This window comes from Schistocerca piceifrons, chromosome 7, assembly GCF_021461385.2.
Source record: "Schistocerca piceifrons isolate TAMUIC-IGC-003096 chromosome 7, iqSchPice1.1, whole genome shotgun sequence".
In the NCBI taxonomy this organism is placed as follows: Eukaryota; Metazoa; Arthropoda; class Insecta; order Orthoptera; family Acrididae; genus Schistocerca; species Schistocerca piceifrons.
The window spans coordinates 189,834,435-189,857,828 of NC_060144.1; the positions used below are offsets into that span (position 1 = coordinate 189,834,435).

The following is a 23,394-nucleotide window of genomic DNA, read 5'->3' on the forward strand; positions in this document are numbered from 1 at the left end:
TGAGTGGTCAGCGTGACGGATTGCCGTCCTACGGGCCCAGGTTCGATCCCCGGCTAGGTCGGGGATTTTCTCCGTTCAGGGACTGGGTGTTGTGTTGCCTTCATCATCATTTCATCCCCATCCGGCGCGCAGGTAGCCCTATGTGGCGTCGAATTTAATGAGACCTGCACCAAGGCAGTCGGCCCTACCCCGTAAGGGGCCTCCCGGCCAATGGCGCCAAACGCTCATTTCCATTTCCATCTCGAAGCAGGTGAAATTCCTGACCCCGCCGGGAATGGAACCCGAGAGAATCTGGAGCGTCGTGGTTAACTGTGTTTGCAAGTCGAGGGCGATCACTTCCAGCACCTTTTGTGATTCACCTTTATTTCTCCAGGAACAAGATATGACATGTTCGTTTCATTTCCTGATTTTCATGCACAGCCTTTAAGTGTAATTTAAGGAAATGTATATTTGTGGAGTCTCTTTCGAGTGGGACACATTGTATCACATTTTGCTCGTCCATCTCGTTGGGCTATCGGTCACAACTGACCGAAGCTGGCTGCCACTAACTGACTGCTCAACATTTCAGCTGCCTCTGCCAGGCTGCTGTGGCCTGGTTGCCTAGTGCGTTATAGCTCTAATGTTAACATACACAGCTGACACCTCTGGCAGCAACAAAAGCTCTAATCTGTTGGGCACTGTGTCGTGCGCTTGGGTGACAGGCATGGGTACATCACTCTATGCTGCTTCAACTCTACTCCAAGATCTATTAATCATAGCAGGTGGTGAGTGTTGGCATGGTAGTCTTTCGACAACCCATGGTCTGATGTTATCAATGGGTGAGAGATCTGGAGAACATGCTGTCCAGGACGCCAAGCAGGAGCTGAGTTCAAAAAATGGTTCAAATGGCTCTGAGTACTATGCTATTTAACTTCTGAGGTCATCAGTCGCCTAGAACTTAGAACCAATTAAATCTAACTAACCTAAGGACATCACACACATCCATGCCCGAGGCAGGATTCGAACCTGCGGCCGTAGCGGTCGCTCGGCTCCAGACTGTAGCGCCTAGAACCGCAGGCCACTCCGGCCGGCAGGAGCTGAGTGCCCCACGACTAGCACCAGAGAGGAGAGGTGTATTGTTTGTTCGACCATGCAGGATAGTCATCCACACATCCCTTGTTTGCCGCAAGACAAGTATCTACACAGATAGTGTGAGGATGTGCAGCGTAGGACTGTGAGTACAGCAAACATAGTTGTTTCTTCCCTCGATTGGAAATAGACAGGCACGACAACAGCGGAGCGCTCAATGACAACACAGGACACAGCAGTGGCACCACGTCGTCTTTCCAAATGCGTTCTGGTTCTACATCGCAATAGATACATCCGTGTGTGGATGCCCCAAGGAAACCCAACGTTGTCAGATTGCATTCGTCACTGTCACAGGGGCCCAGTACCTGACGTGGTGTTATATGGTGCCATAAGATACACATTATCATCTCGGATGGCATACCCAGTAATTTTGACTGCAAGCATTGCATTTCTTGACGTGCAAAGGCCGGTGGATCTCCTTTATCATGGAGTCTGCATGACACCCTCTTTCAACATAACACAATATTGCCTGTTTCGCGTGCAGTACTGAGCTACCTCAATAGAGAGAGTGTTCAGCTGTTGTCTTGGCCAACACGTTCTCCAGAGTTCTCGGCCACTGAAAAATCCGGTCATGTGCTGCTCACAGACTGGCATGCCATCCCTCGCCAGTCACTATGAGTACGATTGATGAACTCACGAGTTGAAGCAACATGGACTGAAATACCCATGTCTGTCATCCTAGGTCAGCTCAACTTGATGTCCAGACGCCTCAGAGCAGCGGTTCCGAACCTTTCTGAGACCATTATCCCTAAATGTAATCAGATACTGACTGATACCCTTACCCCCTGCTCCCACCATCATGAGCATTAGCGCCAAATTAAACTTTAGAATGAAAAAAATTTCTTTTGAACATTTTATTTTTAAAATGATGAAAGATACGAGAAATTCAGTTTTTGTAAGTGTTATATTAAACCATTAACTAATGAGTCAATGAGACAATCGATACTGCTTATTTCTAAAACTTTTTTTCGTAATGATGCAGTTCTCAATGCATCGCAAGTGCTACCTACATCATCTGAGCCACTTGTTACAAAACATGTTTCCACTGCAGCATTCTTCTCCCTAATGCGACATTAGTCACTTGGCTGCTGGGCTCCTTGTAAGCACTGCCACCAATAATAAAATAATAGGTCAGTTATCTGTTGCGAAGTGAATAAATGAATAATGAAGCAATTTCTGATCCACTGTGGGAACTACCTGCAACTCGTTGATAGCATTTTCATGAGCTAGTTAAGCATATATAATGTGTATGTCTCAGGTTTACTATCATCGATGGATGGTACAAAGTACGTAGAGTGCGTGCAGTGGGTGATCTATGTGAGGAAGATGTTCGGGTATTCGTTTCACAAACTGTAACCTCCACCACATTGTGTCACGTGTTAACGCTAGTATTTGGTGGCTTCTCCAATCGGTATTACAGTCATGAAAACTTGTAAAAGTTATGATCATTTAAAATAACTTACACAATCGGCCCATTTGTTTTTATCGTTCAGAAAATTTCCTTTTACCCCTCAGTGGGTAATTACCCCTAGGTAGGGAACCACTGCCATAGTCTCTCTTGCTGCGAGACGTGACAGCTCTGTGTACATCTTCTATATCTCCAAACCCAATACAAATTTACTAATGTATTCTTTCTGCTATGCTGCATACGCACATTAAGTAAAATTTCTTTATTTGCTGTCCTTCGAGCTGCAGTTTCAATGACCAGCAGTGTAGATGATCTTCGAGGTGTTTCGAAACTCTCATCTCGACAGATAGAGGAGAATCCTACACAGTGTCCGGCGAATGAGTCCCTGATTTCGAAAATAAATGTCTCGAAAACTAAGATCGATGCTTTTACCGTGGGATCCTTTTCGAACATTAAATCATGTTTGAAAACTGCACCTTGTTGTCGTAGACCTGTGTTCTACCTTGTCGTGTACCAGTACCAGAAAACACATTGTTCAGTGGAATACATGATTTCAACCTCCTTTCACGTTTTAACAATGGAGGTGATCGCTATGAATTGCAGCGCACTATTTATAGGCAATACATATTGCGATTACAGCGCCACTTCTAGTGGCTTTTCTAACTATTTGGAAACTGCTGTATATAATTCGTACAGATTTCATAATAACCATACCGTTTGTCGCACTAGCCTATCGATATTAGTTTTCTAAGTATTTAATTTCAAATCAGGGATTCCTTCGGATTCCTTCGCTGGACAACTACACGGCGGTTACCCAAATTTGGAAAAAAAAATCACTGAGAATCTCAGGTTGAGGAGGAAGATGGTCTCAAGAAGCTCCTGATAACTTAATGGTCAGAGGAAGAGGTGGGGGGGGGGGGGGGGGAGGAGCAGGCAGCTGCATACCACAATAATGACTTTTCTTTCGTCTCCGCTGAGCTACATACCAGGCAAAAGCAGTGGTTTAACCGCAATTTTTAAACAGCGATATTCTTACAACTAACACACTTTTAAATATTAAGTATTTTGAAGTACCAAGTTGAAAACGCCGAATTCACTGAGATTTTTTTTTTAAATTCCTGGAGTTCCCTGAGATTTTACTCATGTTTAAAGGTAAAAAAATTCCCTGAGAATTCCGGGTTTTCCAGGAGAATCGCCACACCGGCAGTGTACACACACCCGATGGATGATCCGTAGTCTCACAAAGATAATGTTGTTATTGTCTATAATTAGATGGAGAAGCCCATTACATGTCGCTTACGTTATGGGCAATTATCACTGCAAAAAAGTACAGCTTTAATCACTTTAAGAATAACTACCTGTAGCTACCTAAGATGAAATGACCAACATAAAACTAGTTGTGGGAGATGCGTATGAAACTGAAAGAAACATTCAGTGGAAGAATCGTGAGAAACGTAATTTGCCCAGAAAAAAGTAGCTCATAAAACGCTTGTTCGATGGATACTAGAGTATTGCTTACCATTCTCGGATCCTTGCCAGGTAGAATAAATAGAACTGATTGGGAAGTTCCAACGAAGAGCGACTCGATCGTCACGGGATCGTTTAGTCGGCGCGAAGGCGTTATGTTACCGAATAATCAACAGAATCCAGAGCCAGAAGTTACAAGAGAGGCGTTGTGCATCACGGATGGTTTGCTCTTGACTTTCCTAGAGAGGACGTTCCGGAGAGAATCGGGAAATATATTATTTCCTCCCATATACACTACTGGCCATTAAAATTGCTACACCACGAATATGACGTGCTACAGACGCGAAATTTAAGCGACAGGAAGAATATGCTGTGGTATGCAAATGATTAGCTTTTCAGAGCATTCACACAAGGTTGGCGCCGGTGGCGACACCTACAATGTGCTGACATGAGGAAAGTTTCCAACCGATTTCTCATACACAAACAGCAGTGGACCGGCGTTGCCTGGTGAAACGTTGTTGTGATGCCTCGTGTAAGGAGGAGAAATGCGTACCATCACGTTTCCGACTTTGATAAAGGTCGGATTTTAGCCCATCGCGATTGCGGTTTACCGTATCGCGACATTGCTGCTCGCGTTGGTCGAGATCCAATGACTGTTAGCTGAATATGGAATCGGTGGGTTCAGGAGGGTAACACGGAACGCCGTGCTGGATCCCAACGGCCTCGTATCACTAGCAGTCGAGATGACAGGCATCTTACCCGCATGGCTGTAACGGATCGTGCAGCCACGTCTCGATCCCTGAGTCAACAGATGGGGACGTTTGCAAGACAACAACCATCTGCACGAACAGTTCGACGACGTTTGCAGCAGCATGGACTATCAGCTCGGAGACCATGGCTGCGGTTACCCTTGACGATGCATCACAGACAGGAGCGCCTGCGATGGTGTACTCAACGACGAACCTGGGTGCACGAATGGCAAAACGTCATTTTTTCGGATGAATCCAGGTTCTGTGTACAGCATCATGATGGTCGCATCCGTGTTTGGCGACATTGCGGTGAACGCACATTGAAAGCGTGTATTCGTCGTCGCCATACTGGCATATCACCCGGCGTGATGGTATGGGGTGCCATTGGTTACACGTCTCGGTCACCTCTTGTTCGCACTGACTGCACTTTGAACACTGGACGTTACATTTCAGATGTGTTACGACCCGTGGCTCTACCCTTCATTCGATCCCTGCGAAACCCTTCATTTCAGCAGGATAATGCACGACTGCATGTTGCAGGTCCCGCACGGGCCTTTCTGGATACAGGAAATGTTCTACTGCTGCCTTGGCCAGCACATTGAAAACGTCTCGTCAATGGTAGTCGAGCAACTGGCTCGTCACAATACGCCAGTCACTACTCTTGATGAACTGTGGTATCGTGTTGAAGCTGCATGGGCAGCTGTACCTGTACACGCCATCCAAGCTCTGTTTGACTCAATGCCCAGGCGTATCAAGGCCGTTATTTCGGCCAGAGGCGGTTGTTGTGGGTACTGATTTCTCAGGATCTATGAACCCAAATTGCGTGAAAATGTAATCACATGTCAGTTCTAGTATAGTATATTTGTCCAATGAATACCCGTTTATCATCTGCATCTTTGTTCTTGGTGTAGCAATTTTAATGGCCAGTAGCGTACATCTCAGTTTTTGAACATGTTTTATGATCGCGTTTTATGACATTTCTGGAGACGGAAAATCTCGCCTGTGGGAATCAACACGAGTTCCGAAAACAACGATCGCGTGAAAGGCAACTCGCTGTGTTCGTCCACGAGACGGAAAAAGCAGTAGACACTGGCGCTCAGTTAGATGCCGTGTTCCTCGACTACCGTAAGCCATTCGATACAGCTCCACACTGTCTCATCCAGCTGCGTGTTTGGATTTAAGACTTTTTAGGTAACATTCTCAACGGAGAGAAATTTTCATGCGTAAAACTTACTTCGGACGTATCCCAAGGGATTCTTAAATGACCTAGTGGATAATGTCGGAAGTTAAAGGACGATTTTCGCAGAGGCATTGCGAGTACTTAGAACATAAAGACCCTTTATTGTATGATTACGCAAAACCAGAACAATTACTGGAAGCTTCTGTGTGTCCATCCTTATGATTGGGGGTTTAAGGGACCTCGAACGTTCACTTACGTAATAAAATGGAACACCTACATCCTTTCTTACGATGTAATTTAATATACGGCTACCAGTTTCGGCTCTTCAGCGCACCATCTTTAGGCTCTAACTGACAGTGAGGGGTTAACTTGAATCGTATGCACGATCCATCAGTGGTCACCATCTATGAACTGGTTTTTGCAGACTACCTGAACAACAATGCTGTCTCTCCAACCATCAAGTGTCAACTGACATTCAAAATGTCTCTCCAGTCAGTTGGTAGTTGATGGTTGGAGACAAAACATCGCTGTTACGGAAGTCTGCGAAAACCAGTTCATAGATGTTGGCGACTGATGAATCGTGTATGCGATTGGAGTTACCCAGTCAGCGTCAGTTAAGGCCTGAAGATGACGCACTGAAGCACCGAAACTGGTAGCCACATAATAAATAATATCATGAGGACTGCTTTAGGTGTTCCATTTTATTACATCACTGCAAGCAGTTAGGTCCGTAAAATACCTTGGAGTAAGCGTACAGAACGATCTGAAGTGGAACTACCAGATAACACTAAATGCGGATATGGCAAATGCCAGATTAAAATTCAATGGAAGAATCTCCAGAATCTGCAGTCCAGCCACAGATTGAGTATCTTACAAAACCGCCGCTAGCGCAATACAGTACTTCAATATTGGTCGTCAGTATGGGATTCATACCAAATAGAACTTACTGTTTGAGAAAATAGAGAAGATGCACAGAAGAGCAGCACATTTTTTAAAGGCTCATTTACAAAGCGGGATAACTCATGGAGGTGCGTAGCAAACACCAGTGGCAGACGTTGCAAGAGAGGCGCTCTGCATCACGGTATGGTTTACTGTTACAATTCCGAGAGCATATGTCAACTAATGACTTGTCTGCCCCTAGATACATCTCAAGAGAAGACCATGAAGGTTAAATTAGAGAGATTCGATCTCACACGGAGGTCTCCCGCGGTCAATTCGCGACTGTAACTAAGAAGTGATAGTGGTACATAAAGTACCTTCCACCATACTCCTTAAGGTGGCTTGCAGATTATAGATGCAGGCGTAGTTGTACGGAGCCAAAAGCCGTCCTCTCACGGGACGTGAAAACGCATGTGAGCGACCAGCTGGTGACGTTACAGCTTGGAATTCCACGTTACACTACGCTGAGAAACGAGAAATAAATAATCTGGCATGCAAGATTTTTGTCTCGTGGAGAGGAACGTGGCCAATGAGATGCGACATCGTTTTACGTCACAAGAAGAACATACGAATCGTCATAGTGTATGGCGTTAAACATCGTATTTGGTAACTTTTCTTTCTCATAAGAGTACATTGTGCAGCATCAGCAAATTGAGGATCTCTCGGGAGCGCGTCGTTTTAGCTGCGATTCGTTATAATAGAATGACAGGAAACTACCAATCGGTAGGTAACAGCTTCCTGTAGCTTATGTTTTTTAGTGTTACAAATTGTGTGCTACGAAAGTATACAGTTTCAATGCTACGGCGCGAAAATTGGCAACTTACCGTAAATAAAGGAAAGTGTGAGGTTATCCACATGAATGCTGAAAGCAATCCGTTAAACTGCGGTTACATCACAAATTTGTCAAATCTAAAGGCCGTAAATTCAACTATATACCTAGGAATTACAATTACGAACAACTTAAATTGGAAGGAACACACAGAAAATGTTGTGGAGAAGGATAACCAAAGAATGCGTTTTATTGGCAGAATACTTAGAAGATGCAACAGACCTACTAAAGAGACTCCCTACACCACGTTCGTCCGTCCTCTTTTGGAGTACTGCTGCGCAGTGTGGGATTCTTACCAGAAAGGGGAAACGGAGTACATCGAGAAAGTTCAAAGAAGAGCAGCACCTCTTTGTATGATCGGGAAATAGGAGAGGGAGTGTCACTGAAATGATACAGGAGTTGGGGTGGATATCATCAAAACAAAGGCGTTTTTCGATGCGGCGTAAAACTTCTCACCAACTTTCTCCTCCGAATGCGAAAATATTTTGTTGACGCCGACCTACACAAGGACAAACGATCATCATAATAAAATAAGCGAAATAATAGCTCGCTCGGAAAGATACAGGTCTGCTTTTTTTCCGCGCGCTGTTCGAGAGTGGAATAACAGAGAATTATTGTGAAGGTGCAGATTACCCACGTAGATTCGACACGCAAGTCGCCGTAGTGGCGTCAACTCGGAAGACTTGCACCAAGCAAACGGCCTACCCGACAGAGGCCCTAGCCACACGGCATTTCCATTTACCCATGTACATGAGGGTGTAGACGTATCAAAAGCACTTTTTTGGTACACTCTGCATATTAAATAACAAATAAGTACATTTGTAGATACAGTGTTACGTCGCAAAACTGGTGGCTAACAGTTCTTGATGATGCTGGATGTTGTACTGGATAGCATTCGTGGGTACGCCTTAGTGCTCTCCAAACAGTAGTGCGTGCAACTTCACGCACGTTGACGTCACCATGCGGAATGAACCCGCTATACAATTTCCATTCCTTCCCAAAACTGTCCGAGCAGTAGCAGAATTACGGGAGCTTCAAACTTCGTGATCATTTTCTTCACAACGACACTTCTCACAGGACATTTACCCCTTCGAATACCCTTCTTATGGCGATAGGATCGTAAAGCTGCAGTAGCGGATTCTCTATTCTGATAGTAATGCTTCACTAACGGTACCTTTTCTGGTAAAGTTAACATGACGCGATTGCTGGTGCATCTGACTGTGTCGTCATGCAATGGGGTTTCCACGACAATTCTAGGATTTCCCGTAGTCCAGATTCTGCAGTTGTCGGTGTTGACAGACGCTAGGAGTGTGGTTCAAATGGCTCTGAGTACTATGGGACTCAACTGCTGTGGTCATCAGTCCCCTAGAACTTAGAACTACTTTAACCTACCTAACCTAAGGACATCACACACATCCATGCCCGAGGCAGGATTCGAACCTGCGACCGTAGCAGCAGCGCGGCTCCGGACTGGAGCGCCTAGAACCGCACGGCCACCGCGGCCGGCCTAGGAGTGTGAAATGGGAGACTAAACACCTGTGTCGAAACTCTACCCTACTTGATAGCGCCGTGAGCTTTAAAGATATATCTGGAGCTTCCAGACCACCTCATTCCAAAAATAATTTTTTTTTTCACCTTTTGTTTTCTAGAAGATTCTGCGTGTTTCTTCTTCATAAAGGAAGTATTACTTAAAAATCGTAGTTTTTTTTTGTGAATAACGTATCTGCTGCAATTACTGCCGCGAAGGTCAACGACTGGAATGTTTCCCCAGTGGCACAGAAAGCGTCTTGTTTGTCGACAGCCCATCCCTCGTGAGGTTTGATGTCCCGTCAGCGTCCACGTCAACGTTAGCTGACTCGACCCGTGGGTGGACGGTCTTACGCACAGCGTTTCTTCCAGCGCTTCAATCGCGAATCGAAAAGCGAGTAGGGGAGAATGGTAGTGGTACCACTTGCACTCTCCGCGACACACCACATGGTACTTGCAGAGAACAGAAGTAGCTGTTGGTGATTGTGCTGGATCTGTCAACTGAGGCCATCTTTTTTTTTTTTTTGGTCATCAGTCTACTGACTGGTTTGATGCGGCCCGCCACGAATTCCTTTCCTGTGCTAACCTCTTCATCTCAGAGTAGCACTTGCAACCTACATCCTCAATTATTTGCTTGACGTATTCCAATCTCTGTCTTCCTCTACAGTTTTTGCCCTCTACAGCTCCCCCTAGTACCATGGAAGTCATTCCCTCATGTCTTAGCAGATGTCCTATCATCCTGTCCCTTCTCCTTGTCAGTGTTTTCCACATATTCCTTTCCTCTCCGATTCTGCGTAGAACCTCCTCATTCCTTACCTTATCAGTCCACCTAATTTTCAACATTCGTCTATAGCACCACATCTCAAATGCTTCGATTCTCTTCTGTTTCGGTTTTCCCACAGTCCATGTTTCACTACCATACAATGCTGTACTCCAGACGTACATCCTCAGAAATTTCTTCCTCAAATTAAGGCCGGTATTTGAAATTAGTAGACTTCTCTTGGCCAGAAATGCCTTTTTTGCCATAGCGAGTCTGATTTTGATGTCCTCCTTGCTCCGTCCGTCATTGGTTATTTTACTGACTAGGTAGCAGAATTCCTTAACTTCACTGACTTCGTGACCATCAATCTTGATGTTAAGTTTCTCGCTGTTCTCATTTCTACTACTTCTCATTACCTTCGTCTTTCTCCGATTTACTCTCAAACCATACTGTGTACTCATTAGACTGTTCATTCCGTTCAGCATATCATTTAATTCTTCTTCACTTTCACTCAGGATAGCAATGTCATCAGCGAATCGTATCATTGATATCCTTTCACCTTGTATTTTAATTCCACTCCTGAACCTTTCTTTTATTTCCATCATTGCTTCCTCGATGTACAGATTGAAGAGTAGGGGCGAAAGGCTACAGCCTTGTCTTACACCCTTCTTAGTACGAGCACTTCGTTCTTGATCGTCCACTCTTATTATTCCCTCTTGGTTGTTGTACATATTGTATATGACCCGTCTCTCCCTACAGCTTATCCCTACTTTTTTAGAATCTCGAACAGCTTGCACCATTTTATATTGTCGAACGCTTTTTCCAGGTCGACAAATCCTATGAAAGTGTCTTGATTTTTCTTTAGCCTTGCTTCCATTATTAGCCGTAACGTCAGAATTGCCTCTCTCGTCCCTTTACTTTTCCTAAAGCCAAACTGATCGTCACCTAGCGCATTCTCAATTTTCTTTTCCATTCTTCTATATATTATTCTTGTAAGCAGCTTCGATGCATGAGCTGTTAAGTTGACTGTGCGATAATTCTCGCACTTGTCAGCTCTTGCCGTCTTCGGAATTGTGTGGATGATGCTTTTCCGAAAGTCAGATGGTATATCGCCAGACTCATATATTCTACACACCATCTTACTAGTAGAGAAACACGGTGCAGGGTACTCACGATATCCAGGAGTAGATACCGGAGACGGTGAGCTCGCCCTTTTCGCGCAGGGCTTGCTCGATGAGCTCCGTGTAGGTGAAGGGCGGCTTCCGAGGTCCAGTCGGCGTCTTCGGGGAAGCCACGGCCGGAGGCGGACCGGGCTTGCGAGCTTCCACAGGTCGCCCTGCAACACCAACAACACATATCAAAATAAATTCCACTCGGGCCAATAATCTTTCGTCACGTGCAAAGCACTGCATGTTCAAAAAATCACATGGTAGCCATAGTGACTATCCTTGGCATAACAGAGACAGTGAAATGAATGGAAAATCGAAACACAGGGTAACCCAAAAGTCCGTTAACATTTGAAAACGCATTGATTCGTGGAATAATGTAGATAGAGAAGTAAACTAGACAGATGCATGAAATGACATAGGGTTTGACTGAAACCAAAAACGAGTGCACAAACCGTCAACAAAAAGGGCTGGATAGCAATACGTCAGTGACGCCGCATGAGAATCGGGGTATAAAATGAAATGTAATGAAGGTGGGAGTCAGAAGCACCAGCAATCGCGTCATGTTGACTTTACCAGAAAAGGTACCGTTAGCGAAGCTTTTCTGTCGGAATAGAGATTCCGCTACTTTAGCCTTACGATCCTATCGCCATAAGAAGGGTATTCGAACGGGTAAATGTCCTGTGAGAAGTGCCGTAGTGCAGAAAATGATCACGACGTTTGAAGCTCCCAAAATGAGCGACCAAACACAAGTGCTACTGCTGCTCGGAAAGTTTTGTGAAGAAATAGAAATTTCAGCGGGTTCATTCCGCATGGTGAAGTCAACGCTCGTGAAGTTGCACGCACTGCTGTTTGGAGAGCACTAGAGTGTACCCTCCAATGCTATCCCGTACAACATCCTGCTTCATTACGACCTGTTAGTCACGGATTTTGCGACGGCGAGAGCATTTGCGGTGTGGGCACTCAAAAATATTGGAAGATGACGATTGGTTGTTTAACGTGATGTGGACCGACTAAACCCATTTCACACTCCAAGGGTCTGTCACCACCGACAACTGCAGAATCTGGACTACCGGAAATCCGAGAATCGTCGTGGAAACCCCATTCCATGACGACACAGTCATGATGGTTGGATTTACGACATCAAGCATGATCGGACCCTTTTTCTTCGAGGAAATGCGGGGTGCTGCTTTTCTGACTACAAGAGTGGTGTAAAGAAAGACTACCTGGACAGTGGATAACAAAATGAGTGATTTGGAGTGATGAATCACGTTATACTCTATGGCAATGCAATGGAAGGGTTTCTATTTGCCAAATTCCCGGAGGGCATTACCTTCCATGGTGTGCAGTGTCAATAGTGAAGCAGGAAAGAAGTGATGTTACGAGATGTGTTTTTCGTGGTCCCTTTGTTGCGCTTAAGGAGACGCTAAATACGGAAGGATACGAACACATTGTGTACTGCGTACAGTAGAACAACAATTTGGAGACGATTATTGTTATCAGCGTGACAATGCACACCATCATAAGGCAGCATATTTTAGACAATGGTTTATGGGAAAAAAATTCTTGAAATGGACTTGCCTGCCCAGAGACTGACCCCAACACAAGGGAATATCTTTGGAATGATTTAGAACGTCGAATTAGCTCCAGACCCCAGCTTCCAACCTGAGTGCCTTCTTCAGTGTCTTCGGCTCTTGAGGAAGAATGGGCTACCATTCCTCCACAGACATTCAGACATGTCATTTTAACCAACATGGTCGTGGGGTAACAGCGATCTGTTATGGTTGATGATCAACTAGAAAAATTCCCTGCCGGCCGCAGTGGACGAGCGGTTCTAGGCGCTTCAGTCCGGGACCGCGCGACTTCTACGGTCGCAGGTTCGAATCCTGCCTCTGGCATGGATGTGTATGATGTCCTTAGGTTAGTTAGGTTTAAGTAATTCTAAGTTCTAGGGGACTGATGACCTCAGATGTTAAGTCCCATAGTGCTCAGAGCCATTTGAACCATTTGATTTGAGTTGGACCCAGGGACGTAAATACTGCTCAATCTAATCTTCACATTGAATAGGGCTGAGTTTGCCATTATATAGATAGCTGATTGTTTCTGCGTTAAGTTAAATGCATTGTTTGAAGATAAAAACAAAATCAAGGCATTTCGGTTGATTTCTTAACCCATTGTTCAGCACTGAAAATATCTGTGCAGCAGCGCAAATGTCGACGCAGTGTATCATGTTTGGAAACAAACTTGATGGATTCGCTCTCTGTATTTACTAGATTCTGTTCATCATAAGAATGTCCACCCCAGGTAGTTGAGTGATGCCGGCACGGTAGCTCAGCGTGTTCGGTCAAAGAACTGGCTGGTCTCTGTAATAAAAAAAAAAAAAAAACTAAGTGAAAAGATAAACAAATACAACGAAAAAAAAGTGGTCACTGCGACAGAATGTCAATCCTAACGGTCCGGGTTCGATTTCCGGCTGGGTCGGAGATTTTCCCTTTCATCCCCATCGACGCGCAAGTCGCCGAAGTGGCGTCAAATCGAAAGACTTGCACCCGGCGAACGGTCTACCCGACGGGAGGACCTAGTCACACGACATTTACATTTTATCATAAGAATAACCTTGATGTTAAACAAACACAAACGCGATGACTGGTCAAAAGCTGTAGCAAACGTACAGTGATGTTGTTACGCTCTTGGAAATAGGTCCTATTTATGTATTAGATATCTTATTACTAACTTACGTTAAATGAAACTTTCAGATATTCCAATGTGTTAACAGCCATCAACGTTTTTCTTAATCACACTTTAGCAGTGTAGTTTTTATTTCAAAACTGGTGTACAGTCACAGTCTGTGTTGTGCTCCGATTGCCGTGCTGTTAATACGCGATACGAAAATGGCTGATGCTGTTGCCTGTTCCGTACTGAAACACGTGTGTGGAACAACGTTAAAAAGTGTCGAGAAATAGGTTCCTCTTAATGTTTTTCATAAATTTACAGAAAAAAATCGGCTTTTAAGTTTTCCGAGGAAATGTATTTGACACAGTTGTAACAGAAACACTCATCGGATATATGGCGGAGTCAGTAGCGTAGTAGTCTTAAGAAAGAGTGTCACTAAAGATTGATCAAGTTAAGAAAACATACAAATTTAATTCTTAGGCCAAAAATAAAAAACCAAATACTCTGTATTTGGGGTATGTCTATTGTTTTATACCAAAGATGTTGTCTCACACGAAACAGAGTGATAAGTGTCAGAAATATGAAAAACAATGATTTCATAGCATCGAGCACATCATACAAATGCTGCACTTTTACATTTGCCACTTTACGATTACAGTATGAATCCAACAGAACTGATATACTGAGGCAAGTTAAAGGATTTGTCGCGAAAACAACAAGCCTGGTAATCTGCCAGACGTACAGGAACTAACCGACGCAGCTTTTTCACATATCACTGACGATGTAGAACGGCACGTCATAAAAGAAGAGGACAAAATGCGGCGCCGGGTGGCTTTGTCGATTCTGTTGTTGATCGATTCGTTATCAGCGTAGCATATGACAAGTGCAGAATTGAAATGTATTTGTCTGTCCCGGGTAAGGAAGGAGCTAAAACATTGCCAGACGACTGATTGTAATTAAGACCGTCAGTGGCGTCAACATTCAACAATATGGTGAAAAACCTGCAGTATGCTTTTGAACCACACATTGCTCGCTCAGAATTACCCTGTGTTTATGTTAGGAATTTTTTCACTCTTATTTGTAATTAGAATACTATATTAGGTGGGAACGAGAGCATTTTATACTTTCCTTCTGAGCGTGTGGTAGTGATGAGGTTATTTCATTGTCTTGAGAATTAAATGGCATTCGAAGCTCTATTGTTTCCCTGCTCCTCTCTTTTTACGTCTGAACTGCAAGTGCTCAAACGGCCGCTGTGACCGAGCGATTCTAGGCGCTTCAGTCCGGAACCGCGCTGCTGCTAAGGTCGCAGGTTCGAATCCTGACTCGGGCATGGATGTGTGTGATGTTCTTAGGTCAGTTAGGTTTAAGTAGTTCTAGTCTAGGGGACTGATGACCTCAGATGTTAAGTCCCATAGTGCTTAGAGTCATTTTTTTTTTTTGCAAGTGCTCACGTCATTGCAGGTTAGCTAGACCGCTGGCTAGCCAATGCTGCCAAAGTTAAATGCGCCGGTAAAGCTGTTGTCCCGCATTATCGCGCAGTCTACGTGCGTGTTAACATTGCATAAAACGTATCCTTACGATAGTACTTGACTGTGCAGGACACAGCTTGACTTCCGCTACATTTAAACGAAATCCAATGAGAGTCAAACAAACGCGGAAGAATACATGGCGTAATGTTTACATCAGGTTTATTCCTATGGTGAACACAGTACAGCTATAGATGGTATCGCGACCTTCAGCCTAACGTTGCATTTAGTACTGCACTGTTCTACCTCGGGTGCGCTTTTCCGACAGTTTTAGAGGTTGTAGGTCTACGCTTCTGTTTTCTGTTGTACGTTCTGGTGATTGCATATTACAGGTTTTTTCACCGCCGTGAAGGTATTTTCTCAGAAACTTAAGTAATTAGGGTTCAAATGGCTCCGGGCACTATGGGACTTAACATCTGAGGTCATCAGTCCCCTAGAACTTAGAACTACTTAAACCTAACTAACCTAAGGACATTACACACATTCATGTCCGAGGCAGGATTCGAACCTGCGACCGTAGTGGTCGCGCGGTTCCAGACTGAAGCGCCTAGAACCGGTCGCCACACCGGCCGGCTAAAGTAATTAGGGTAACACACGGAGTAAGTCATAACATTTTATTACTTCGTAACAGGCCACTGGGTCCCACATGTTCCATAGATCAAAAGACTAGAGAAGTATCCCTGAAAAGCCTTCGAAATAAAGCAATGTAGAAGTAATTAATGCAGTTAGCAGTCTTCGTGTAGAACACTAGTCAGAATCTATTGCTGAAGTAATTGCAGAGCTCCTTCAATATACTATACTATTACTTACGATGCGATTTACGATAACAATGTGTACACGAATGCATGGAAAACACTATGTGAAGGAAGTAGGTCTCTTAAGGCCCCCGTAAACGGATCAGATTTGTTTGACAAATTCGGTGTTTGTTTTCCATGGGTTTACCAGACAAGTGCGCAGACGTACAAATAAGGTTTGTCAAAACTAACATCGCCTATGAAGCAGCTCACACACTGAGTCACGAAGTGTTTTGACACTAATGGGTATGACTACCAATGCAGACAAAGCAAATTTGAAAGATAAATATAGTGACAAAAATGTAGTTTAGAAAATGTTACACTCAGAACCTCATGATTACATCAACTTTAGCCGGCCGCAGTGGCTGAGCGGTTCTAGGCGCTACAGTCTGGAACTGCGCGACCGCTACGGTTCGAATCCTGCCTCGGGCATGGATGTGTGTGATGTCCTTACGTTAGTTAGGTTTAAGCAGTTCTAAGTTCTAGGGGACTGATGACCACAGCAGTTAAGTCCCATAGTGCTCAGAGCCATTTACATCAACTTTCTCCGAATGGTTAGTCAAATTGTATAACTTGTTAAAATTACTTCGTCCTCGAATTGAAAAAGACGATACAGTTATACGAAAATATATTCCAGTTTCCGAACGATTATCAATAAATTTGAAATATCTGGCTACTGAGGCAATATTATTCTGCTGCAGTCCCATTTGTAAGTCATGCCTAGAATACTGCTTTTGTTTCTAGAATGAAATTTTCACTCTGCAGCGGAGTGTGCGCTGATATGAAACTTCCTGGCAGATTAAAACTGTGTGCCGGGCCGAGACTCGAACTCGGGACCTTTGCCTTTCGCGGGCAAGTGCTCTACCAACTGAGCTACCCAAGCACGACTCACGCCCCATCCTCACAGATTGGGTAGCTCAGTTGGTAGAGCACTTGCCCGGCACACAGTTTTAATCTGCCAGGAAGTTTCATTGCTTTTGTTGTTTACGTCTTCCTGTGTAATGTTTGGCTAGGGAAGAGGCAACAACAATACTATTATGGTAAAGGCCCGTGATCTGTTTTTTTCTGTACATTTAATCCCTTAACCTGCTACCACAATTGTACAAACTCTCGATACAAAGAGGTATACTGCAAAAAACTTCCTTTCGCGGTCAAAATGCGCGGCGAAACATTCAACATTCGTACAGGGCAGTGGATATCGCCACTCGATGGCAATAACGTCACATCCATATTTCCACTCTGTGCACATCCTGTATGGAATAATTCAGAAATAATCATGGAGAACCTTAATGGTTTTGTGCATGCAAACCACTCGGCATTACACAGGCTATGTTCGAAAAAGAAAATCGCTTAAAAAAAGATAATTATAACATTATGAAAAATGTGATGTTTCGCTTTGTTTCTCGCAATCACTTTTAATAGAAAACTTGTAAACGGCAACGGCATGAATTTATAGAGATTCTTTCCGGCATATACCGATCAGACCAGATGGCAGGGCATTTAAAACTATCGTTATGGTTTCCTTATACTGGTCACGAATTTAGGAATTTCACACCTTCTACCTGCTGACACTGACCTGAGGCAAGAGATATACTATTACTGCAAGATTATAGTTATACTCAACGAAAATCTTTTCACCTAATTAATGTCGATTGATAAGCACAAGGGAAATAATATACAGAAATGAGACGCATTATTGTTCAACAACATAAAAGATATTTAGAGGATAGTATTTTTTTCATTTACTTCAATTTACTGCTAATATTTTATTGCTAATATTACTGATCATTCTATGGCTGTTCAGGACTATACGCAAAACCAACAATTACATTACGCACACCATGATGCCATCATAACTGTAAATCGTTTCAAGTTACCCCGCTGTTTCAATTAACAACATTTTACGGTACTAGTTTTTACACTATATTTAAAAGAATAAAAATCTATCATACGAATTGACCCTATTACAAAATGTAAAATCAATTGTGAATGATCTGCACACTTACACGTAATTGGCTATGTATGTACACAGGTGCAATTTCCGCAGCAAATGTGCAAGGCACATCCCGTGATCCTTTTTTACAAAATTAGGCAAAGCTAAACACTTTAACAATACGTATAATACGCAAGAAGTTACTAAGTCATGCAGGAAGTTCCGGCTTTGGATCCCTTCTCACATACCTTATATCCTACAGTAATAGTAGACCTCTTGCCTCAGACCAGTGTCAGCAGGCCAAAGAATGGAATCCGTAAAGTTGTGATCAGTATAAGGAAACGATCTGTATATTTTGTAAATAGCCTACTAACCTGGTTCTGATCGGCTGAAGTCGGAAGAAATCTCTAAATTCGTGCCGTTGCCGTTTACACATCACATTTTCATAATTTTATAATTACCTTGTCTTAAGCACATAAAAACAGTCTGCGTAATACCAAGTGTTTGAATATACAGAACAGTTTAGTTTTTTTCTCATGGATTATTTCTGAACTATTAAAAGCAATGAACCCGACTCCGTGGCCGAGGACGGGCACTGGGTGGAAATATATCCATGTGACCCTATTGTCACTCGAGTGGCAATATCCGTTGCCTTAGTACAATCTGTCACCTTCGAAGCGCGCTATTCTCTTTCGTTTGACAAATGCAGGCGTAAACGGACAAATTTGACAGATTGTTTGAGCATCAGAAGAGCTTTTATGGCACATGATGAACAAACTGCACCTGTGAAAGTTTGAGCAGTTCTAGGCGCTTCAGCCCGGAACCGCGCTGCTGCTACGGTCGCAGGTTCGAATCCTGCCTCGGGCGTGGATCTTTGTGATGTCCTTCGGTTAGTTAAATTTAAGTAGTACTAAGTCTAGAGGACTGATGACCTCAGATGTTAAGTCGCATAGTGCTTAGAGCCATTTGAACCATTTGTGAAAGTTTGATGTTTGTATCTGTTCACAACGTGCTGCCACAGGGAATTACTTTTTTTTGTACTTCTCCGACTTTGACGATAGAATGACATGTAAACACTGTGTCGAAAGTATCACGATTAAAAAATCATAACCTGGATTCATTTAATGGAAAACATTTTTATCAACGGTGGGTCGTACCACTGCTAAAACGCCTATTGCCGTTATTATTAGGACATAAAATGGGCCGTATATGTTTTACTTTCTAAACATTTCAAAATATGATTAATTGTGAACTGTGTAGTGCTTACTCTTCCTAGGTACTGACTAATGTTATGGGGGGCTGTTTATTGCTCTATTTAACATGAACATAGGACATAACATTACTTTTATAAAGCTGGAAATGCAGTTTACGCTCGGTGATCGAGCCTGACAGTGCCCCCCCCCCCCCCCCCCCCCCCCTCTGTCTTCTACATAGGCCTGAGATGCTGCTGCCCCTCTCCCCCTCCCCTCTTTCCACAGGCAATCTTGACTGATGAAAAGCCCATTTTTCGAGATTCAGGTTAGGACAGCGGGCGACCATTTTGCTTTGAGTTGACCAAACGAACTACTTTAAATATGGAATAACGCTTTTGGTAACAAATTGATCTGAAGCGTATCACGAGGTCTACGATCGTGTTTGGGGACTGTTCAAATGGCTCTGAGCACTATGGGACTTAACTTCTGAGGTCATCAGTCCCCTAGAACTTACAACTACTTAAACCTAACTAACCTAAGGACATCACACACATCCATGCCCGAGGCAGGATTCGAACCTGCGACCGTAGGGTCGCGCAGTTCCAGACTGCCTAGAACCGCTCGGCCGCCCCGGCCGGCGGGGATTCATCGTCCATATGCGACAGATGTCACTATGAAGACGTGTTTTGTCATTGGCTCGCCATTTCTAATTTCAGAATCAATCTGTCGTCACAAAGAGATGCTCCATATTTAACTTTTTTTTAATAAATAACTTAAATTACAAGGTACATTTACATGTCTATTCTGCAAATTCACAATTAAGTGCGTGGCAGAGGGTTCATTTTATCACCTTCAAGGTCTTTCTCTACCGTTCCACTCTTGGAAAGCGCGCGAGAAAAACGCACCCTTAAATCTTTCCGTGTAACCTCTGATTTCTCTTATTTTAATACGATGATCATTTCTCCATATGTAGGTGGGCACCAATCAAATATTTTCGCATTTGGATGAGGAAGCTGGTGACTGAAATTTCGTGATACCGCAACGAGAAACGCCTTGTTTTACTGAGGGCTACCCCAACTCGCGATATCATATTCGTCCTACTCTCTCCCTATCTCGCGATACCGTAACACAAAACGAGCTATCATCCTTTGAACTTTTTCGATGTCCTCTGTCAGTCCTATCTGATATGGATCCACACCACACAGAAGAGGACGAACAAGCGTAGTGTAGTAGACCGGTTGCATCTTGTGCCAATAACAAGGTCTTTGCTTCACTTTCCCCACAACGTTATTTATGTGATCGTTGTCATTTAAGCTGTTCGTAATTGTAATCCCTAAGTATTTATTTGAATTGACAGCCCTTAGATTTGTGCGAGTTACATAATGCAGAATTAAACAACAAATCTCCGAAATATTTAAGTGTACATATGTAAATATGCCGTGAATTAACAATAAAAAATAGACGAAGGGAGGAGGACTAAACATAACTTTTACCACAATGGGAAAAATAAACTGACAACAATTTGCGCGAGCGCGGACAAACAGAAATAAAATTTATTCGCTGTTTTGAAACAATTGATACAACTGCGCATTGTACTGCTACACATATTGTTTTGTAGAAGACGATAATGTTTAAAAAATTATTCGTTCGGTACCTCTTTACCTCTCTGGTTCCTGGTCCGCATCATTTCTTGATAACCCGGGACAAGGTGGTGAATTGTGAACAAAGAAGTGGAACAATACAAGTTCCAGCGTTTGTTATTTACGCATCGAGTGCTACACAACACTGTTCTTCATAAACTTATTCTGAAATATGACGTTAAGTTGATTCATCGGCCTTGCACTTGTAACAGACTTAACTACTGCACCTTCTTTCTGTGTTCTCAGATCTGTGACACAGCGCTGTAACAATCGCATTGTTATTCTGACAATGACAGAAATACAGACTGTTAACCCTGCGTTACTCGCGCGGATGACTGGTGTCATCCACAAAGCAAGCGGTCTATTTGTACACTTTGAACGGTTTTTATGACTGGTTTTATGATTATTTATTAAATATAAATATAATACATTTAATATTTGTACGCAGTATAATATATTCTAAGGTTTGAAACAGTTTGACCATCCGAAGAACAATATCTTCAGCTGAATTACCCGCATTACGTGGTCCCTCTTGTTGCTTACCGACGTACGGTTCTGAATTCAAAGTGTAAGCTGGTTTTGCATCAACCAAAGCAAACACTTTTAACCCATACTTTGCTGGTTTGCTAGGAATATATTGCCTGAACGGGCAGTTTTCTCGAAATGCCAAAAGCTGTTCGTCAACAGTAAGATATTCACTAGGTGAAATATATTTTTGGCAACTGTTCGTGAATAGTTCAAGTACCTCTCTGATAGCAGCCAACTTATCAATCTCTCTGCGAACACCTTTACCACGGATATTATCAAACCTCAGACATCTCAACAGAAACCTGAATCGGTTTTCACTTATGCATAAATAACGAATCAGTCCTTTTCCCTTTGAGTTATCCCACAATTTCGATATACTATTCCTAGAACATCTCAAAGATCCACATAGATATACCAATGAAAGCTCTGATCCCTAACGCGTCTGTTTCTTTAGTGTCCCTTTCCCTAGAGAAGTTACCACGAACTTAATTGATGTATTTATTAGTGTGTGTTGCGATAATGCTTATTATGTTTTCATCCAAGAACAAATTCAGAATTTCTATTTTTGTCTTCTTTATACGAGCTTGATTTTTTGGTCCAGGCAAATGCGTAATAATATTACAAGATCTGCTTCTAACAATGGTGGGATATTTTGAGTTACTTCTTCCTGAGACTCATATTCATCATACTCTGGTACTTATTGTTCTGTTCCTGACTCATGACCGCTTTCATGAACAGAATCCTCAGTCTCTGAGTCAGCGCTATCACTGAGCATCTTCATCACTCAGCTCATTGAACCATTCAAGCCATACATTAGGGTCTCTACTAAAAGGGTCTCTACTAAACTCTGTCCGAGGTTTATTGCCTTTGACACTTCTTCCACAATTTAAAAATAAGGAGAATAATAGGTAACATGGAAGGTAACTGCAATCAGTTTCAGAACGTCTAAATTTACGCACATGAGAAATCAACTGAATCTAGGAAAGCACTAAAGTAAAATAGACCTCCACTGTTTCAGATTGTTTCAGCAGAGCTCTCACGGATGACAAGTGTCCTCCAGACTATAATAATGTTTCATAAACAATGTATCTTTCGTAACTGAAAGACAACAATGATTGGAGCTAACAGCCGGAGAGTTAACAGAAAGGTACTGAAAATGGCGCGAACTGAATCCAGCCCTGACAGACAAAACTGAAGGGGAAAGTCATGTGGTTGACGAGTGTCATCCGCGCGAGCAACGGAGGGTTAAGGGCGTAATACTCAACCATTACCAAAAATTATTATAAATTTAGGTTCTATTTCCTAATCTGCGTTTACATTTGTGACAGGATTACATAGTTTCGAAAGTATTTCCATATATGTAAATATGCCGTGAATTAACAAAAAATTCACAAAAGGAGGAGGGCTAAACGTAACTCTTACCACACTGGGAAAATAAACTGACAACCAGAACTATTGTTTTGTTAAGTGATAAATTGTCATTTGCTCTTCGATCTGAATTGTTATCGAAGCGTAACACACGTGATAGACAACAAATAGTTTCTGAGGCATTAGCGCAGGAAAATGGCTCTACTTGTTTCTGGTTTCCACGACTCTTTGTTGATTCACCCCACTATTTACACACACCAACCAGGAATATAAAACCAGTATAGACTTCAAGTGTAACTTGATCTTATTTCTTCCAGCTGTCACCGTAAGCTTCTCATTGTCATATAAACCACAACAATACTCCGAAAATTATCGTTCATACGAATCTGAAAAGAAGATTTTTGTATCACTCTGGATACAGCATGTCTTACAGACTAGGAATCAGTTTTATAATGTTTCCACTGGATGTCTTCCAGTTTGTGCAAAAAGCTCCGAAGTTCCACATCATATTTTTGTCTTCTGATGAACCACCTACAGAGCTTGCACTTTGCCATCTGACGCACCAATGTCTGTAGTATGATTTAGT

The 23,394-nt window shown here is 43.0% G+C and overlaps 1 protein-coding gene and 1 non-coding gene across 2 annotated transcripts in view; both read right to left on the minus strand.

Annotated features, from left to right (window-relative positions):
* The window catches only part of LOC124805298 (forkhead box protein K1-like), a 255,255-nt gene that overhangs the window by 95,606 nt on the left and 136,255 nt on the right, over positions 1 to 23,394 (minus strand). Inside the window, exon 2 of the mRNA XM_047265812.1 lies at positions 11,161 to 11,323. Within this exon, the coding sequence (XP_047121768.1) occupies positions 11,161 to 11,323 (163 nt within the window). The remainder of the gene's footprint in view (positions 1 to 11,160; positions 11,324 to 23,394) is intronic.
* Trnas-cga lies at positions 16,956 to 17,030 on the minus strand. The gene has a single exon. It is a non-coding gene; the product is annotated as a tRNA-Ser (tRNA).